General features: G+C 45.2%; 1 protein-coding gene across 2 annotated transcripts in view; it reads right to left on the reverse strand.

Moving 5' to 3' along the window:
• The window catches only part of ATRN (attractin), a 172113-nt gene that overhangs the window by 88837 nt on the left and 66096 nt on the right, over window positions 1–17180 (reverse strand). For both annotated transcript variants that reach the window (XM_020812892.3, XM_073002142.2), the window contains exons 11-18: window positions 15258–15342; window positions 12585–12805; window positions 10426–10547; window positions 7590–7728; window positions 5031–5212; window positions 3539–3755; window positions 1889–2074; window positions 486–731 (exon numbers count right to left, since the gene is read on the reverse strand). In XM_020812892.3, the coding sequence (XP_020668551.3) occupies window positions 486–731; window positions 1889–2074; window positions 3539–3755; window positions 5031–5212; window positions 7590–7728; window positions 10426–10547; window positions 12585–12805; window positions 15258–15342 (1398 nt within the window). The remainder of the gene's footprint in view (window positions 1–485; window positions 732–1888; window positions 2075–3538; window positions 3756–5030; window positions 5213–7589; window positions 7729–10425; window positions 10548–12584; window positions 12806–15257; window positions 15343–17180) is intronic.

Genomic DNA, 17180 nt, shown 5'->3' on the forward strand with positions numbered 1-17180 from the left:
CCATGTGACCACGGAAGATTGCCTTCGGACAAATGCTGGTTCTATGGCTTGGAAACGGGGATGAGCACCACCCCCTAGAGTCGAACACGACTGGACAAAAAATTTGTCAAGGGGAACCTTTACCTTTACCTTTCAGTACAAAAAGAGGGCCTGCCTTAATTTGTTATTGATCATAGTTAAGCTGATCTGCAAGAGATTTTATGACAGAAGAGTGGCATAAAAATGCTTTTAAAAAATGACATTCTTGAGTCTCTCACTTAACATTCCTTGCTACTGCATAATGATTAAATGGAAAGAGGAATCATCACCATCATCCTCCACAAAGGAATCTCAATCCACTGAGTGTGGATTAAATCCATTACCTTGCCTTGAAAGCCCACCCGTGGCCACTTTTATGGGGTGAACAAGAAGAAAAACTTTAGGGTTTTCGGACAAAGCAAATCTGCATAACGTTCTTCCACAATCTGCATTCTTGAATATATTACCTGGACAGTGAATGAAGGACCAGTTATATTTATTCTCTGCCAGGCACATGCTGGCGTCCAGAACAGGTTCCTGATAAAATTTTCCGGCTGGCAATGCAGGTGGAGTTGGCTTTGGCAGCTTGACTGGACCTCTGGAAGAGCCTTCCATGCATTTCCCTTTGCCTGTGTTACTGGGATCTGTACACCAGCCACAGCCGGGTTGTTCCAGACAGTGACTGCATGTTAAGTACCCAGAACAATTTTCAGCTGTGCAGAAAAAAAAGGGGGGTGAAGTGTCACAGATGAAACAATAAACTGAGAGCACTTTAAAGTTTGTGCATGCAGTCACACACCACAATTTGGCCACCTTGCCGCTTGCACACTTTCTGCTAGGGACAGGCCTTTCCTGTTTAACTCACAAAAAGCCAAAACGTAAAAATAGCTCTCTAATTGTAAAACTGAGCCTCGTGGCGCAGTGGTTAAAACGCTGTACTGCAGCCAAAACTGTGCTCACGACCTGGGGTTCAATCCCAGGTAGCCGGCTCAAGGTTGACTCAGCCTTCCATCCTTCCGAGGTCAGTAAAATGAGGCCCCAGCTCGCCGGGGGGGGGGGGGGAGTATAGCCTGCATAATTAACTTGTAAACCGCCCGCTTGAAGTACTATGGGCGGTATATAAGCAGCACGCTTTGCTTTTGCTTTGCTTTAATTCATAGTCTTTCAGCAAAAGAGCCTCTTAAGCACACACTATTTTCTGTTTCTTAAACACAAGTGATTCAAGTCTATGAAAGAGGAGCACACGAAAGTTTTGCTTCTTTCCTGCTCCCTCTTTTGCTTATCCTTTGGGTGCCCCTTCACCTTCTGTCTGTCAAATCACCTAAGAAATTTTTCATCCAAAGGCATCACCAGGGCTTTTTGAAGGTAAACGCTTCTTGACACAATGAATAAATATAAATAGAGCCTTTATCCTTCTGAGCTGAACCAAACCAATGTACCCCTGGAAAAATATTGTGAGTAATGCCATGATGTACACAAGGGTCATCAAGCAAGTAATGTTGAAAAGCCACCTGGAATTCTCTCCACAGAATTCCAGGTGGTATATCAAGAGAAAACAGACAGAAAAGGGGAAACTTCAAAAGTCCTACTCAGCATGGTGATGCCAACATGACCCTTTGGTTCCAGGTCAAATTCCCTACTCATGCCTATTACTCTGGGCTTAACCCCTGCTATCTAAATTTGCAATCCAGTAATTCATTTCTATGTCTGCATCATTCTACAATGAACAGACAACACAAGCAGGACTGATTCCTCACTCAAAAAGAAGGCCATACAAAGTGTTAACTCTTCCAAGGCCAAATCCACTCTTTGGGAACAAACCACTACCTCACATCGTTCTTTTTTGACATCATTAGTAGGAATGGCTTACGTGGGCAGCTGCTCACAGTGTGCCACTCCATGCACTGTCCATAAGGGAATGAGGAGACATATGCGTTTGAGTCTACGCACTGCTTCTTGTTGCTACACCACATACATTCAGAGTTGCTGCTAGTGCATTCGCTGCATGTTGTCCTCAAGCCACAAGGAATGCGGCACTGCTTGGCACTGTGATTGGCTGCGTATTCAGAAAGATAGCATTAGTGCATTTTCCCCACATATAACCTTTAAAAATCATTGCATTTCCCCCATCACCCTTGAGAAATCAAAGAGAACGCGGCCAAGCGGGTGAAAGGATCTTTCTTTCTTCTGTCGACTAACGGCTCCTAACACTACGTCCTTGTCAGCATCTCAACAGCCTTTCCTGTCCATTCTGTTCAAGCCCATCTCCATCATTCTGGCTGCCTTAACCTTTTTATGGTCCTTATCTGTGCCTCTTCTTCCAACAGGTTTAGAATGTGTCTAAAATTCATCTCTCTGGCTCTTAGGAGGCTGCTACTATCCTTTCAAGACTTTATACTCAAGGTCATATTCTGTATGAGTATGAACAACAAGCTTCTCATCCTTCAAGCTTGCTAGCCTTCATTGTCTTTACAGGCCGTAGAAATGGTGTTCTTTGGGGAGATCATGTTAACGTTTTTCAGGATAAGTTATCATGCCACAGCCATGAAGTTTACAAGTATTCACTGAATGGATCTGGAGCATCCTACTAGGAGCCTTTACACACCCTACTCAGATTTTTCCAATGACCACAAGGATGCATGAAAATCTACATCACAGACCGGATCTACACACTGATTATGTACACTCCCCTAAATGCTCCAACTCAATGGTTCTTAACCATGGTTACTCAGGTGTTTTTGAACCGCAACTCCCAGAAACCCCAGCCACCATAGCTGGTGGTGAAGTCTTCTGGGAGTTGCAGTCCAAAAACACCTGAGTAACCAAAGGTTAAGAACCACTGCTCCAACTGATTGGTTTACTACAAAGAGGCCTTCCTCCTCAACATTGCCAAAGCAACAATAACGCAACACTCTCGTCTATAGCTTGTATTTCACTGCAATGAATAGGCATGCATACCATCTTCCCCAGAGTAGTGTAGACTGACTTTTCCTGGTTTATTTGGGAAAGGTCATAGCTCAGTGACACAGTACATGTTGTGTCCAGGGAGGATCATCCGTGGGATCTCCAGCTAGAAGTGGAGAAGATCTCTCTGTTACCATTCAGGGCGATGCAACCAATACCCAGGCCAGTGAATCCAAAGGTCTGGGTTAGGTCAAAGATGTTCTTCTGTGTTCCAGGGTTTCTGAATAGTTGGTGCCCATGAATTCCACTTGTTTCCAACCCTTGGCTTTCATGTCACACAGAACCCCCTTCCTCAGCAAGACTTTTCCTGACCAATGTGTCTTGCCACACTATTTCATGCTGAACCTTTACTCTCCCCTCCAACCTCTCCTTCTCAATCCTGTATCATCTCACATGACTAAGATGACAGTGGTACCAAGCATCACTACAAGTCAACCACAAGAAGAGTGCCACAGATACATGAGTGCACGTTTCCAGACCTTCTGAGATGTCCTCCAGACACATCTCTTCAACCCCAGCCCTTCTACAACAAGACCCAACTTGAGAATTGCTTTACCAGGCCTTTCACAGATGCTGCCATTGACCAGGTTGATGCACGTTGCGGCCTTCAGCCCTCGGCTGCTCGGCTCCGCTAAGTAGCTGCAAAACCCAATGTCGCTTGGCTCTCCCGGCAGCCACTGGAGCAAGGTATTTGTAAATGGAGACATATCTTCCCAGCACCAGTAGGAGACGTTGATCTTCCGCAGGCCAACCCATGGGGTCAAGGCTTTGGGCTAAAGGTGGGGAGAAAAGAAGAGTTCAAATGAAGCAGCACATTCATGATGTGGTAAGGGTACCGCAGGAAGGGACACAGGCCAAGTCACACCCCAGGGGCGTTGCAGTGACCAGAAATATCGTTACCATGAAAATATATTTTAATTTTTCATGGTAAAGATATTTCTGGTCACTGCAACGCCCCTGGGGTGTGACTTAGCCTGTGTCCCTTCCTGTGGCACCCTTACCATGTATATGGGCCCAGATATATGGGTCCATTATATAATTTATATATAATACAGATCAATAGATACTCTTTGGATAGTTGAGAGTCCAATCACAGGGGAAACACAGGGAACAAGCAAGACACAGATGGCACTTCTCCGCCCCTCTCCAGCAACCTCTCTTCTGTTACCACACTTCTTTTCTGGATCTCCTGTCTCCTAGCAAATACACGGGCTGGTCTGCAGCAAAGTTACAGAGCCACGTGGTCTAGAAGATGTACGATTCAATCTTTGTCCTGATGTGGAACTCTAACACAGTTCATTTGAGTCCAAAATTAGCTCCAAGATGCAGAGACAAAAGGAAGTGGAAAGAAGCAAGCACTAGAGGTGCACCAAAAGGAGTGTGTTTCCAAAGACATTTGCCTTTTTTCACTTTTACAAAAAAGAAAAATAAGATTCTTGTGGCTCCATTTTGATTTCCTATAGCGCGAGTTGGGATTCTTGGATTGCAGACTACTCCATGCACTTGACGAAGTGGCAAGTAACTCATTAAACACTTGTGCTAAAATAAACCTGCTAGTCTTACAGGTGCCTCTCTCTCTCTCTCTCTCTTGCATGCACGCATGCATACAGGAGAGAGGAGTGCTAAACTTCAACAGCCTCTCTGTTCACCCTTTAGGGCAGAGGTGCCGGTCCATGGCCTGAGCCGGACCAGGCTGCAGAGACAGGCCTCCCGTCCCCGCATGCATTCCCCTCCCCAAGCTGCTTTGCACACATGCACACATGTCAATGCCAACGTGAGCACTCCCCCACCCCTTCATGCATGTGCCCGCGCAAAGGGGTGGGCATGCAGGTGTTCCTGCGCAATGGGGTGGGGGAACACTCACGTTGGTGCTGGTGGGCATGTGTGTTCCCCCACCACTTCGTGCATGCACCCGAGAGAGCGCACCCGTGCGAGTGCGTTTGCCCCGCCTTCCTCAGAGGCTCAGCCAGTCCGTGGTCCCAAAAAGGTTGGGGACCACTGCTTTAGGGGACAAGCCAGAATGCTAACGTCTGTTATGAGTCACTCACCATGGACTGGGTCTTCTGGAGTTCTTTGAGCAGAAATTCCACCTTCTTCTGGGTCGTGAGCGACGCCAGAGCAGCATTGTGACTCCTGCAGGCCAGCTTAGCGTTGTCGTAGCTGTCTTTCACGTGGGTGATTTTCAAACAAGAGTTGCCCACCAAGTGCCAGGTTGCTCCACAAATGTTTTCTGGGGGAAGAAAAAAAAACATATCCACAGATTTCTCCCCTTAGAGTGATCATTTGTAACTGTATATCGTGTTTCCCCAAAAATAAGAAAGCGTCTTGTATAAATTTTTGCTCCAAAAACCACATTAGGGCTTATTTTCAGTTGATGTTTTATTTATTTCATAGAAAGCAGTCTACATTTATTCAAATACAGTAATGTCCTCTTCTTCTGGCTGTTGCACAAGGGTGGAGGGCGGGGCGTCACTTAACTGGGGCTCACTTTTGGGGTAGGGCTTATATGACGAGCATTCTGGAAAATCATACTAGGGCTTATTTTCAGGTTAGGTCTTATTTTCAGGGAAACAGAGTAGCATAGAGGAGAAAAGAACTATTACTCTTGACATAAGTGGGGTTGCACCCAGGTGCCAGACCCAACGAGAACAGATCAATGGGGTTACAGACATACAGTTGGTGGCTCCCCATTCAGCAATTCATGCAACTTAAAGCTACAATGTACAAAATATTTCAGGTTTTTGATGGAGGAATTCACAACATGTCCTGTGACTATGTACCGCCTATGGCAAAGCTCGTATGAAATCAAGTTCAGCTGACCAGGCAAGGAAGTTTTCCAGCGGGTGGTCAGTTCTGGACTCCAAGAAAGGATCAAACTATAATGCAAGCAGACTAGCAATCTCTGTAAGCTAAGAATGTTTATAGACCTGCATGCCAAACTACACTTCTCCCTTGAAGTGCATGGGTCTGAACAGCAGGGGTTGGGTTATACATGGATTTTTTTTTTCAACAAATAAAATAAATATTTGAATAAATAAATATTTAAATAAATAAATATTCAATAAATACTGCAACCCTGGCCATTCAGATGCCATGAGTTCAACACTGATGGTATCAAAGTGGTTTACTTGCCCCCAAACACATTTTGCCTTGAGTCCTTTTGGGGAGAAATGCGGGATAGAATTATTTTGAATAAACAAATTAAATAAATCAAATAAATTAAAAAATTAATGACCTTAAAGGGTCATTATGTATGGTACTATATAGAAAGGACTGTCAACACTATGAAAGAGAACCATCTCCACCACCACCACCACCACCACCACCCGGTGAATAAACTGTTTATGCCTTGCAGCTACCTTTTGGGGGCATAAGAGTTGTACATGGATTTTGAACTGAACAGGGGTGTGGTGCCTCTAACCCTAGTGTCGTTGAAGGGAGAAGTGCATAACAGAGAGAAACAAAGAACTCAAACCCAGCTCTGGAAGCCTAGTCAACAAAAAGGTCATTAAAAACTAAAACTCTTGTCTTGCATCAGCACTTGACTTGCAAAGAGGACTAAGGACCTGACCCTGGACTTGGCCGGGGCGAAGGCACTCTCACTGTCCTGTATCGTTCCAGGCTGATTTGTGAAGAAGGGCATCCAGAAACAGCTGCCGCCGCCTTCTTATGGTTCCCTGCAGGGAGCTTTAGGAGCTGGCCAGTGCAGGATAATCCACCTATCTCTACAGGCAGCCCATTGCTACAGGCAATGAACTCCGCACATCTGCCCGTACAACGGAAAAATTAGTGCTGCGCTGCGTATCCCGGACATCATTCCAAGTTAGGAAGGGATGGCTTGAGTTCAAACTGTTTTAGAAAACAGGGAGAGAAGCCTGTGACTTCACAGAAAAAGGCAGGTCCAGAAGAAAGAGAAGCCGCAGAGGAATTGCAGACTCCTGCCTGAAATGCTGGGCAGCCCCGGCGGGTGAGTGCCAATAACACTGAGCCAAATGGACCAAGGGTGGACTCTACCCCTTGGCGGCTTCCCAGGGGGAGAGAGTCGCCCAATGTTTTCAGCGGCTTTGCTTCGCAATGACAGTGGGAAGTGAGATTCTGCAAAACACTCCAGGTTTTGCTTTCTTTCTGAATTCAGAGCCTGCCCCACATCATTTAACCCCCCCCCCCCCATGTTCACAGATCAAAGGGAACCACACAAAAGCAAGCAGCACTGACTGCTGAGGAGGATGGACACTCCCCCCATACACCCGGGCCACATGTAAGGAAAGCTAGAAGGCACTGCAGGCAAGTACGAGGAAGAAGGACCTACAGGGTCACTTCTCTTCTTCTGCCAGAGGTAGGAAGGTAGCCAGTGGCCTTGCCAGGGCTTCTACGTACTGTTTCCTCTTAGTTTTTCCCCTGCTGTTCCTAAGAGAATTTTGTATTTGGGATTGATGTAATATGTTGAGGAAGCCTGGTTTTGAAAAAGCTACTTTAGAATGACTTGCATAAAGGCAATATTCAATTCATCGTTTTCTGGCAGTAGGGAGCAGTGGTGCTTCTGTCTTTTGGATGTGGGGAGGCAGGAGACAAACCTGCCATGGATGTTATCCCCAAGGAAGACATACCTGGCAAAGCAATGCATTCTTGGTTCCGGCTTTCCCACTGACAGTTCTGATCCAGGCTGCAGCTCTTGCAACTGGTCTTTTTGTTACAGTAAAACGCAGGATTGTCCTTGGGGCAATTTTCAAATGCAGCAATAGGAGTCTAAAACAGAAAGCAGCCATAAGCCCTTCCTTTGCAGCATAAGGATCGACAAAGGAGGAAACAGGCTAGAATTACAGAAACACGGAGTCGGAAGGGGCCTATTAAGGCCATTGAGTCCAACCCTCAGCTCAAGGCAGGAATACACAAATGAAAGGATATATGTCAGGCATTCTCTTGAATGCCTCCAGCACTGGAGCATTCACTACATCCCAAGGCAGTTGTTTCCACTGTCTTACTGCTCTAACAGTTAGGAAGTTTTTCCTGATATATTCAACTGAAAGCTGGATTCCTGTAACTTGAGCCCATTGTTCCGTGTTCCAGCACTCTGGGATGATCGAGAACAGATCCTGCCCTTACTCTGTATGACTATCTTTCAAGTATTGGAAAAGTGCTATCCTCTCTTCCCTCAGTCTTTTCTCAAGGCTAAACATGCCCAGTTCTTTCAGTCTTTCCTCAAAGGGCTTGGTTTCCAGTCCCAATCATCCTTGTTGCCTTCTTCTGAACTTGTTCTGGTTTGCCAACATTCTTTTTAGAGTCTGGTGTCCAGAACTGGACACGGGACTCAAGATAAGGCTTATCCAATGCCGAATACAGCGGGACTAGTACTTCATGGGATTTGGAGACTATACTTCTGTTAATCCAGCCTAAAACAGCATTGGCCTTTTTTGCAGCCACATCACACGGTTAGCTCATATTCAGCTTGGCATCTACAACAACTCCAAGATTCTTCTCACTCGTAGTAATACTAAGCCACACACACACCCTTGTACTTGTGGTTTTGGGATTTTCCCCCCTAGATGTAGAACTTTGCACTTATGCCTGTTAAATGTCATTCTGTTGTTTTCAGCCCGGTGCTCGAGCCTATTGAGATATTTCTGAATTTTGTTTCTGTCTTCCAGGGCATTAGCTATTCCACTGAAGCATGAAGCAACCAGCACACTCCTTGAAATGATGCCAAAGGTAGCACTAATACCAATCTTCACATATTTTCCTGCCATCTCCATGGAATACAACAGCCTTGTTTATGCTAGTACCTTTGATGACTGGACCATCTCTCTACATGCTTGGTTTTACCATGCAGCCATTACTATATTAGCTTACGCTCGTCAAAAATATATGCCAATGCTCCAAGGTTTTGAATTCTCTCCCACTGGGATCCATCCCCTGTAACCTGTCACGGCCTTCAATCCATGCCGCAGGGTCAGCTAAGTTAAACATAATGCTGCAATATTATCCGGATAAAGCAGTAGTGGAAGCCACTGTATGTAATAGCAACCTTGTTGCTATTCTTAAAGAAGGGTCCGATCACTCATAAACAAATATGAAAGATAAGGGCCAAAATCCACCTTTGTCTGAACCCTCCTGCTTGTGGTTATCTCCCTGTGTGCTCTGCTCTGCATGCAGTCTACAGTGAACCTGAAATCTAGTCTGTGTGCTCAAGTTTCACAAAAGGAGAACCCTATCCACAGCACTCTTATCCCTTTTATCCTACAAACATTTCCTAAGGACAGATTCAAAGGCACCTTTCAAATCAAAATATACTGGAGTTCCATTAAATGGTGAAGACCTATTTTGCTACCAAAGCGTTTCCACGCAATGTTTACACTAACAACCCACCCAAAACACCAAGCTTCCAGTTCAGTGCAGCGCAGCCACATACTGGCTAAAACATTTCATAAAAAGCCTTTTGGGGAGAAGTTCTAAAGGATGCCGAACAACACAGGATCCATGCCCCCAGCTTCTTTCAAGTCATCCACACTGAAAGGATGCTTGACAGGTGTTAGGACCACAAGGCGTCAGAAGGGTATTGAGAGGAAGCATTCCTCCTGAGATTAGCCAGCCTGGAACAACACGGCAGGTGCCCGTTTTTACAACCTGTAATAATCAGCTTTTAGCAACTGATCACGTGATCTGGCAATTTTTATTCTGAAGGTCCGGAGCCTTATTTTAGCGTGCCCGTTCACCAAATGTGAAACTGAGAGAAATAGTTGTGGTTTTACAAAAGCTGTGTTCCCCTCACCCCCAAGCCCATCTTCCTTTGACTTTCTGCATCACTAAAGCCAAACAGGTTTTTTTTTATCAGCAGGTGTAAATAAAACCCAGTCGGGGGGGGGGGGAGAACTGCCACTTGGCTAATGCATTGGAAAAAAATCAGAAAGCCAGGGCAAGCTCTGATCCAGTGACCTAGAAAGTGCTACACAGGGCTCCGGTGTGACCTATTTCAGAGCCTGGAAAAACTTCCTTCGGAGCACAACTCCCAGAACCCCTAGCCAGCAGCGCCAAGCGGGAGATTGCTGCAGCAAAACTGAACAGACTGAGAAGCTGAGCTCTCATTTTAAAATCAGCAGACGTTAAAAGAAGCCTTTTAGCTGCACAAAGATCTGAAAACACACAAGCGACACAAAGCTAGCGGAGGATGCCCGGGGGGGGGGGAGCCTGCCTGCCTCATTGCCTCGGTGTTTTTGTGTTTATAAAAAGGAGAAGCTTTTGGCAAAGTACAACAAACCCGGCTGATCCTCCTTCTCTCTCTCTCCTTTTTGCTGAGCTTCTGAAACATAGGCGTACCGCACAGAACCGACACAGCCCATCCACAACTACCAAGAGAAGCTGCTTTACAAAGGCAGCAACAGCCGCTTCTTTGCGAAAAAAAGGCAAGGGAGGTCAAGATTCTCAGAAGTCAGAAGTGGAAATTGTTACCTGGTCTTCTGAGCAGTTGCTGCTTCTCGACACACACTGCTCAGTACACCAATGGCACCGGTTGGTGTTGGCTGTACAACTGTAGCAGTCTGTGATCTGATCACATTTTTCATGGTCCGCAGCTGACAATGAGAAAAAAAGGAAAGAAAGCAATCATGTATGATGGAAGACTGGCCTTGTCTGCTGTTTTTCCAGTACAGAGGTCACGAGCCTCCACCCCTACCCGTGTTCATTTTATATCCCAACATTCCCCCTTTGTAGCATGGAAAACAGCTGACAAGATGGATTGGTAAAACAGATATGGCTAAAAAATCACAACAAACCATAGTACTAAAATGTTATTAGTTAGGTAATAAGGTGCTGTCAAGCCAGAATCATCTCACCAGTTACACACACACACATTGATGAGTTTCCATAGCTGAGTGGGGATTCGAACCCAGGTCTCCTGAATTCTCTAGTCTGTCCCTCTCTCCACTACCCCACACAGAGTATCCCAAAAACTTGAAATACAATACAATAAATTTTGATAAAAACAGGATCTAACAAAACCAAGGAGCAAGACAGGTGGGCAAGAATAATACCTGCTGAAACACCTGGAGTGATCCTTTTCGTACAGCAGAGCAGCCGGTCAGGTGAGAACCCCTACCTGAGGCCTGAGATGGGACAAGCCAGGCCCGAACCAGGCTTCCAACTTCACTGAGCCAAAGGAAGGCCAAACATTACAGTTCTTCCTCACTCATTCACTCTCTCTCTCTCTCTCTCTCTGCCCCCAGACAGGGTTCCAGCCCCTCCAAGAGTCTCCAATGGATTACTTTAAACCCCAACCCCATGCCCTGCCAAACAGCGGAGCAACGGAGCAACTTCCTATCCCTTCATCCGCTTACCTGCAGGCCATTTAAACTTAATCTGCCTTGTTTACGCTTGCTTCCTGGTTATGTATTGTTTGCAGGAGTAGTTTTTATGCAAAACTGACGTTTTTATAGTAGCTGACCTGACTGATTCACTAAAGCTTTAACGAGGCTAAATACCTCCCAGTTTCTGACTGCAATTTCACCTGAAAGGACTCGCTCTGATTGAAAACTTTCTCGACCAATTAAGGATGATTAAGATAAAGAAATTCAATTACTGCCAAATACAGTATCACACCACTAAGCAAGTGCAAACTAAGCGGGAGCATTAAATACCTGCGGGTCAGCTAGAAAAACAGCTCCCAACTCAAAGGCAGATGGGCATTGCAGAGATTCTGGGTGGGTGGGGGCTTATTGGGGGCCCGGGGGCTTTTTCACTCTCTACGTCACAGCCCCTGGACTCCTGGCTGAACTGGAATCTGCCGTCAGCCCAGCCAAGACAACCCGCTGCAATACACACCCCACAGTGCTTGCACGACCCTCGTACAAGTACTCTCAAGGACTGCAAACGGCGTGAGCGATCTTCCAAAAGCTGCCCTCCTCTCCTCGCAAAAGATGATGAAGGCCGGCTAAAATCTCTGGGCTCCTCGTGTAAAAGCAGGTCCTTCTCTCTTCAGAATAACTGGGTTCACACCAAGGTGTATGTGTGCACCTTTAGTTCTTACTAGTCGGCCTACTTAGAACTTACTTCATAAAGAAAAAGCTCCAGCCACTTCCATGCTGGATAATATTTTCTGCTCTGTTTTCTGTCACTTTTCCAGCCCTATTTTCTGCTTGAGATGGGGAAACCAGAACTGTACATACTGATGCGAAGTTTATATGCCCCACAGATGTCTAAAGAAGCTTCTCCCCCACGACCCCTCAATTTGGCTGATTTATTTTCCGCACCTTTCCTCATAAACGGCCAAGAATGAATTTGCCTCTTCCTTGATTGCAAATATTCTGAGGTTATGCCATCAATAACCTTTCTGCTACGACCAAGATTCCTCTCCGTTGATATTCTGACCTGTATACTGAGTATTCGTCCCGACAGACGTTCGATCCTTGATACTCAAAGTGATCTGCCCGTCTACTACGCAACTTGGGGAGACCCTTTTAAGAACTGTTTTGTGGCCTGTTTGGCCTTTATTTGATTACACACACATTAAAGGCTGCAAAGGAGCCAACGCAACATCGCTAGGCCAGGGCAATGTGAAATTGACACGAGCCATGAACAAGAAGGAGGGGGACTCGGCAGGCGGTAAGACTTACCTTGCCACGGAGGGCACTCCTCAATGATTTTTTGTTGCTGCTCCACCGTGGCCCTCTCCCACGGCAGACACTGTGAAACGGAGGCATTCCACGCACATCGGAGCCCCGGCCCCGCTCTTAGGCAGGAGGCTTCACTGTTGTACGCCTCACAGCTTTCTGGGGTGTACTTCATGACGTCGCTCAACAGCAGGCTGTTAAAACCTCCAAATATATACATCTGGCTGCACAAGGAAAGCAAAGAAAGAGGAATCCGTCAAGTGTTTGCTGCTTATTTGCAGGGTAGACAACAACAGCTGCACGTACTGGACTGGACTACTCTCTCTCGGCCCAAGAGAGAGCTCCTCCTTCGGCACAAGGGCCTCTTTATCACCCTTTGGGAATCTGCTTCCTTGTTCTTTTACAAGGAAACAAACTCACATGCAACTTGAAAGTTAAACACAAAGTGGGCTGAAGATAGTGGACCCGTCTGTCCTTCCCACTATATCCTCATGGCCACCTACCCCTCCACCCCATGAAGAAGGTCAGACGGAGTGAAAGAGAGCCCAAAGACATCCATGGAGGTGTTGGGTTGCACGGCGCAGAGAGGACCTGGACTTCCTGATGTCCAGTCCAACCCCCTACTGTACAGGCTGTCCCGAGGGGCTGGTTTTGTGTATATATACTTTCTACAGCAGTCCTGACCTGCCTTTGGCCCTCAAAGATCCTGCTGATTTTCATTCATATCTGGGAGACTCCACTGACACCAAAAAGCCACACAGGAAGTCGGTGCCTGGCAAGACCCCCCACAGGCTGTTCAGTTGCATTTGGTACAGTGGGTGTCAAGTGGCAGGTGTCACGCTTACCAAGGCAAGATTTTTAGAAAATTCACTGCTTTCGTAGGGTAACCCAACACCTCCTTTGCAGTGTCTTAAGAATCTACACTACAAAACTAAAAAGCAAAGCAAGAAGACTAGCAAAGACTACCTGGCTTATATTCCTTGAGACAATTTACTGTGGAATTTCATGCAGTCTATCAAAAACCAACTGCTGGTGCTCGGGGCCATAGAGAAATCTGAAGGCATAACTGCTGGCCCTGATAAAATTTCAAAAATAAGAAGGCACGCTGAGCTATCAGGAGTGATGGGGGGGGCAACTTCAGTGTGGTAAACAATTGTAATCACCTCTTTTCCATTTACTCCAAGCCCATGCTTTCCCCCTTACTTTTATCTACAGAACTCACCCCTTGGCCAGTATGTCTACACTTCCACTCCTTCAGCCTGCACCAAAGTCATAAAGTTTTGAAAAATCGGTCCCTGGATTTCTCAAATACCTTTTTTTTAAAAAATGTGCACAAATATGCATAACTTGCAGAATATAAGAATTCTGACTGCAGAATTCTTATGTTTTTAATGCCGAAACGTTATATGGCTGCAGAAGGCATAGAATCCTTAATTACCAAGTTCAGCATCATCTGTAGATGAAAGAAGATCAGGACTTTAAAAACAATCTTTTTTAATTTAACCTGTGATGTGTGAAAATGATTTCTTGGGGTAATTTAAAGCCAAAAAAAAGGTGTCTGTGCCGATTAAGTGACGGATGGCTGAAGTCAAATGTAGTGTGGTCGCTCTGAAGGAGAGTTCAAAACGAGGCCAGTAGAAATGGCTTTTGCCCAAGAGGAGAAGATTTAAGACAGGGCTTTCAAAAAAAGCAATAAAACCATGTTGTTATGATAGGAGGTACATTAGCTAGTGAATGGGGTGGAAAAGCTGAGTGGGGAACTGTTGTTCAAAGCAAGGATGAAAGCAAAACTCAATGAGCTAAACCCTCCACATCTCAAAGTAGTAAAAGTACATTTTCACAATTAACCCATGGAGAGCATTACCAAGGGTAGGAAGAAAGGAGTCAGCCTGCTGGCCGTACTGGCAACAAAGAAAAGATGAGATAGTTCAGGTGTCAACTAACTATTCAACAGGTGATGTGTTCTTCACACAGACACAACAAGTGTAAGACTTGTGTGTCCCGACAGAGAGTCAACTGCCATGAGCTTACATTCAGTGTATCTCTCAGGTCATTGTGGGTAAAGGGATAACTGTTAATGGGCAGGCACTACCTGGATATTCCTCTTCCAATACTGCATAGTTATTATTGCAAAAAATAAAAGAGAGAAGAAGTCTGGAAGCTGCCATCGACGTCACATGGTAACCCTTCCTGTGTTAAGAGGAGTCCTGCTAGCACCTGCATTCCCAAGAGCAAGAAGCAAAGTACCAGGGCTTTGCTGATGATGATCAGACGGTCACTCAACCTCTTCTCCCCGCCCCCCCTTTTGATTGACTGCATGTAACAGCGTCAATCAAAGCCTCCTTGGGATGGATGGTCATGCATCCCATTTGCAGCTTCTCTCCAGTAAGTTTGGGCTAGTAAATAGACGGTGGCGCAGCTTGGCACTGTAGAAAGTCTACTTATGCCCAGCTCCTGAAGGAAAATACGACAAGCACAGCCAGCAGCCATCCCAAATGGTGGGGGGAGGGGGGGTCCACGCAGCTGTACTGGTGATACTAGCAGGAGTCCTTCAACACTGGATGTGTTGATGCAGCCAGTTGTTTTCAGGACGGGGGTGTGGGGCCAGAGCACGCTCCCCTCCTCCCCACAGCTGCCCTCCACGAAAAAGATCCAGTAGATATTTGCCCCTCTTACTTGTTGTGCAGGATAGCAGAATGTCCAAATCTGTCGATATCATGAGGAAGATCTGGTTGATGAAGCACAGACCAGCGATCGCAAGCTAGAATTAAGCAAATCTCCTTTCAGGTATGTTCTTTATGGAATGTTAATTGGTATTTTTGATGGCACATATTCTGCATCATTTCTAGAACCATTTAAATGATGACATATTAGGTATTTTGGAAAGCACAGCGTTGCTATAGCATTTCAGAAGCCCCAGCTGCTACGTTCTTCACCCAACCACATAAACCATTCACTTGCTATTTCAAATTTATTTTACAGACAGACAATGACAGGTACAATTCTTTTGCAGGTTACTAGACTGCTGTGCTCAGCTCCAGTTAGAAAAGCCTCTGCCCACCACAGCCTTCTGGTCAAGAGAAAAGTTTAATGAATGCATTACCTAATATAGAATTTTTTTTTTAATTGTCCTTCCTCCACCCCAATTGACCCAATACTTAAATGCTGCCTGGACAGACAGAAAAAGACCTTCTAAAAAAAACCACTAAAACAAAGCTCTCAAACAAAAACAGTGGACTCAAAACAATAGAATCAAACTAAAGACAACAATATCTGTTGGTTTCGTACTCTTAAGGGTTAGCAAATGGCCTAACATCTCCAAGGTTTTCCTGCCTAGAAAATCATGCTTTCCTTTCCAATGGTTCACAACCTTTACGGTGAAAGACCACATGGCACGAACTCTCAGACAATTAATTTAATCCTATCAAAGAAATGAAACAGATTAGTACTGTGGTCCCCCTAAAAATCCTGTTCCAGGCTTTCACACCCTTCCAAACAAAAACGCAAGCCTGAGTCACAATGTAATTTATAAACAGAGGATGGCCTACTCTTCAAAACATACAGGTAATCCACAGGTTACAGCTTTCCTGTCCATTTTTATTTCCAGTTCTGCTAGAGTCGCTCCTGCCTCCACAGGGCAGCAAACTCTGGAGGCAGAAAGACAATTGTAAGTATGGTACACCGATATCACACCACACCACAATTGACAGAAGCCAGCATGGCTTTATTAATTCCTCCCGATCTGCAAACAAGCTCTTTTCCCTGGGGCCAGGAGGTCCGGGGTCTGGAGCTCTTAAGAAGAAAATCTGTAATAGGAAACTCTACTATTCCTGCAATTGTTGTAACTCCAAAGGTTTGTAACTTAATATAACAACATCATTGTTTTGATTAAAATTCTCCAAAGCTTGGAGGACTAAGCTTTGTACAAGTCCTGTTGTACCAGGACGCTGGAACACCAGAATATTGTAGCTGCAAGGTTTTTGGAACGGCAAAGAGTACCTATTAAAAAGCCCTGCATCCTTGTTTCATGCTTTGTTATCACTTGCCAAACATCTTCAACTGTCAGGATTGTTATGGCATAGTTACCTTGTTTGGCTGGAGTGTTTTGCAATATTTACAGTAAATTATCTGGTGGATAGCTCAGTGGTTTACTCAATTGGCTGTGTTGCCAGATACTGGGAGTTCAATTCCTCATGCTGTCTCCTGCAAGCAGAGCTAGCCTGTGTGGCCTTGGGCAAGCTGCATAATCCCAGGGCACCTCCAGAAGGAGGAAATGGGGAACCATTTCTAAGTGTTATCTACCTAGAAGACCAGCAAAAGGCTTGCCCTGTCAGAAGTGACTTGATGACACTTTATTTATTTATTTATTTATTTATTTATTTATTTATTTATTTATTTATTTATTTATTTATTTATTTATTTATTTATTTATTTAATATCCCGCCTATCTGATCAACAGACCACTCTAGGTGGCTAATTATTATTAGTAGAAGTAGTATTATTGCGAACTATTGTTCAAGCCTCAATTTTAAAAGCACTTTTATATTCAGAGCTACTTCTTCTACAGCACCACCCCCAATTATTTTAACACTCTATACA

This window comes from Pogona vitticeps, chromosome 5 (genome assembly GCF_051106095.1).
Source record: "Pogona vitticeps strain Pit_001003342236 chromosome 5, PviZW2.1, whole genome shotgun sequence".
Lineage (NCBI taxonomy): Eukaryota > Metazoa > Chordata > Lepidosauria > Squamata > Agamidae > Pogona > Pogona vitticeps.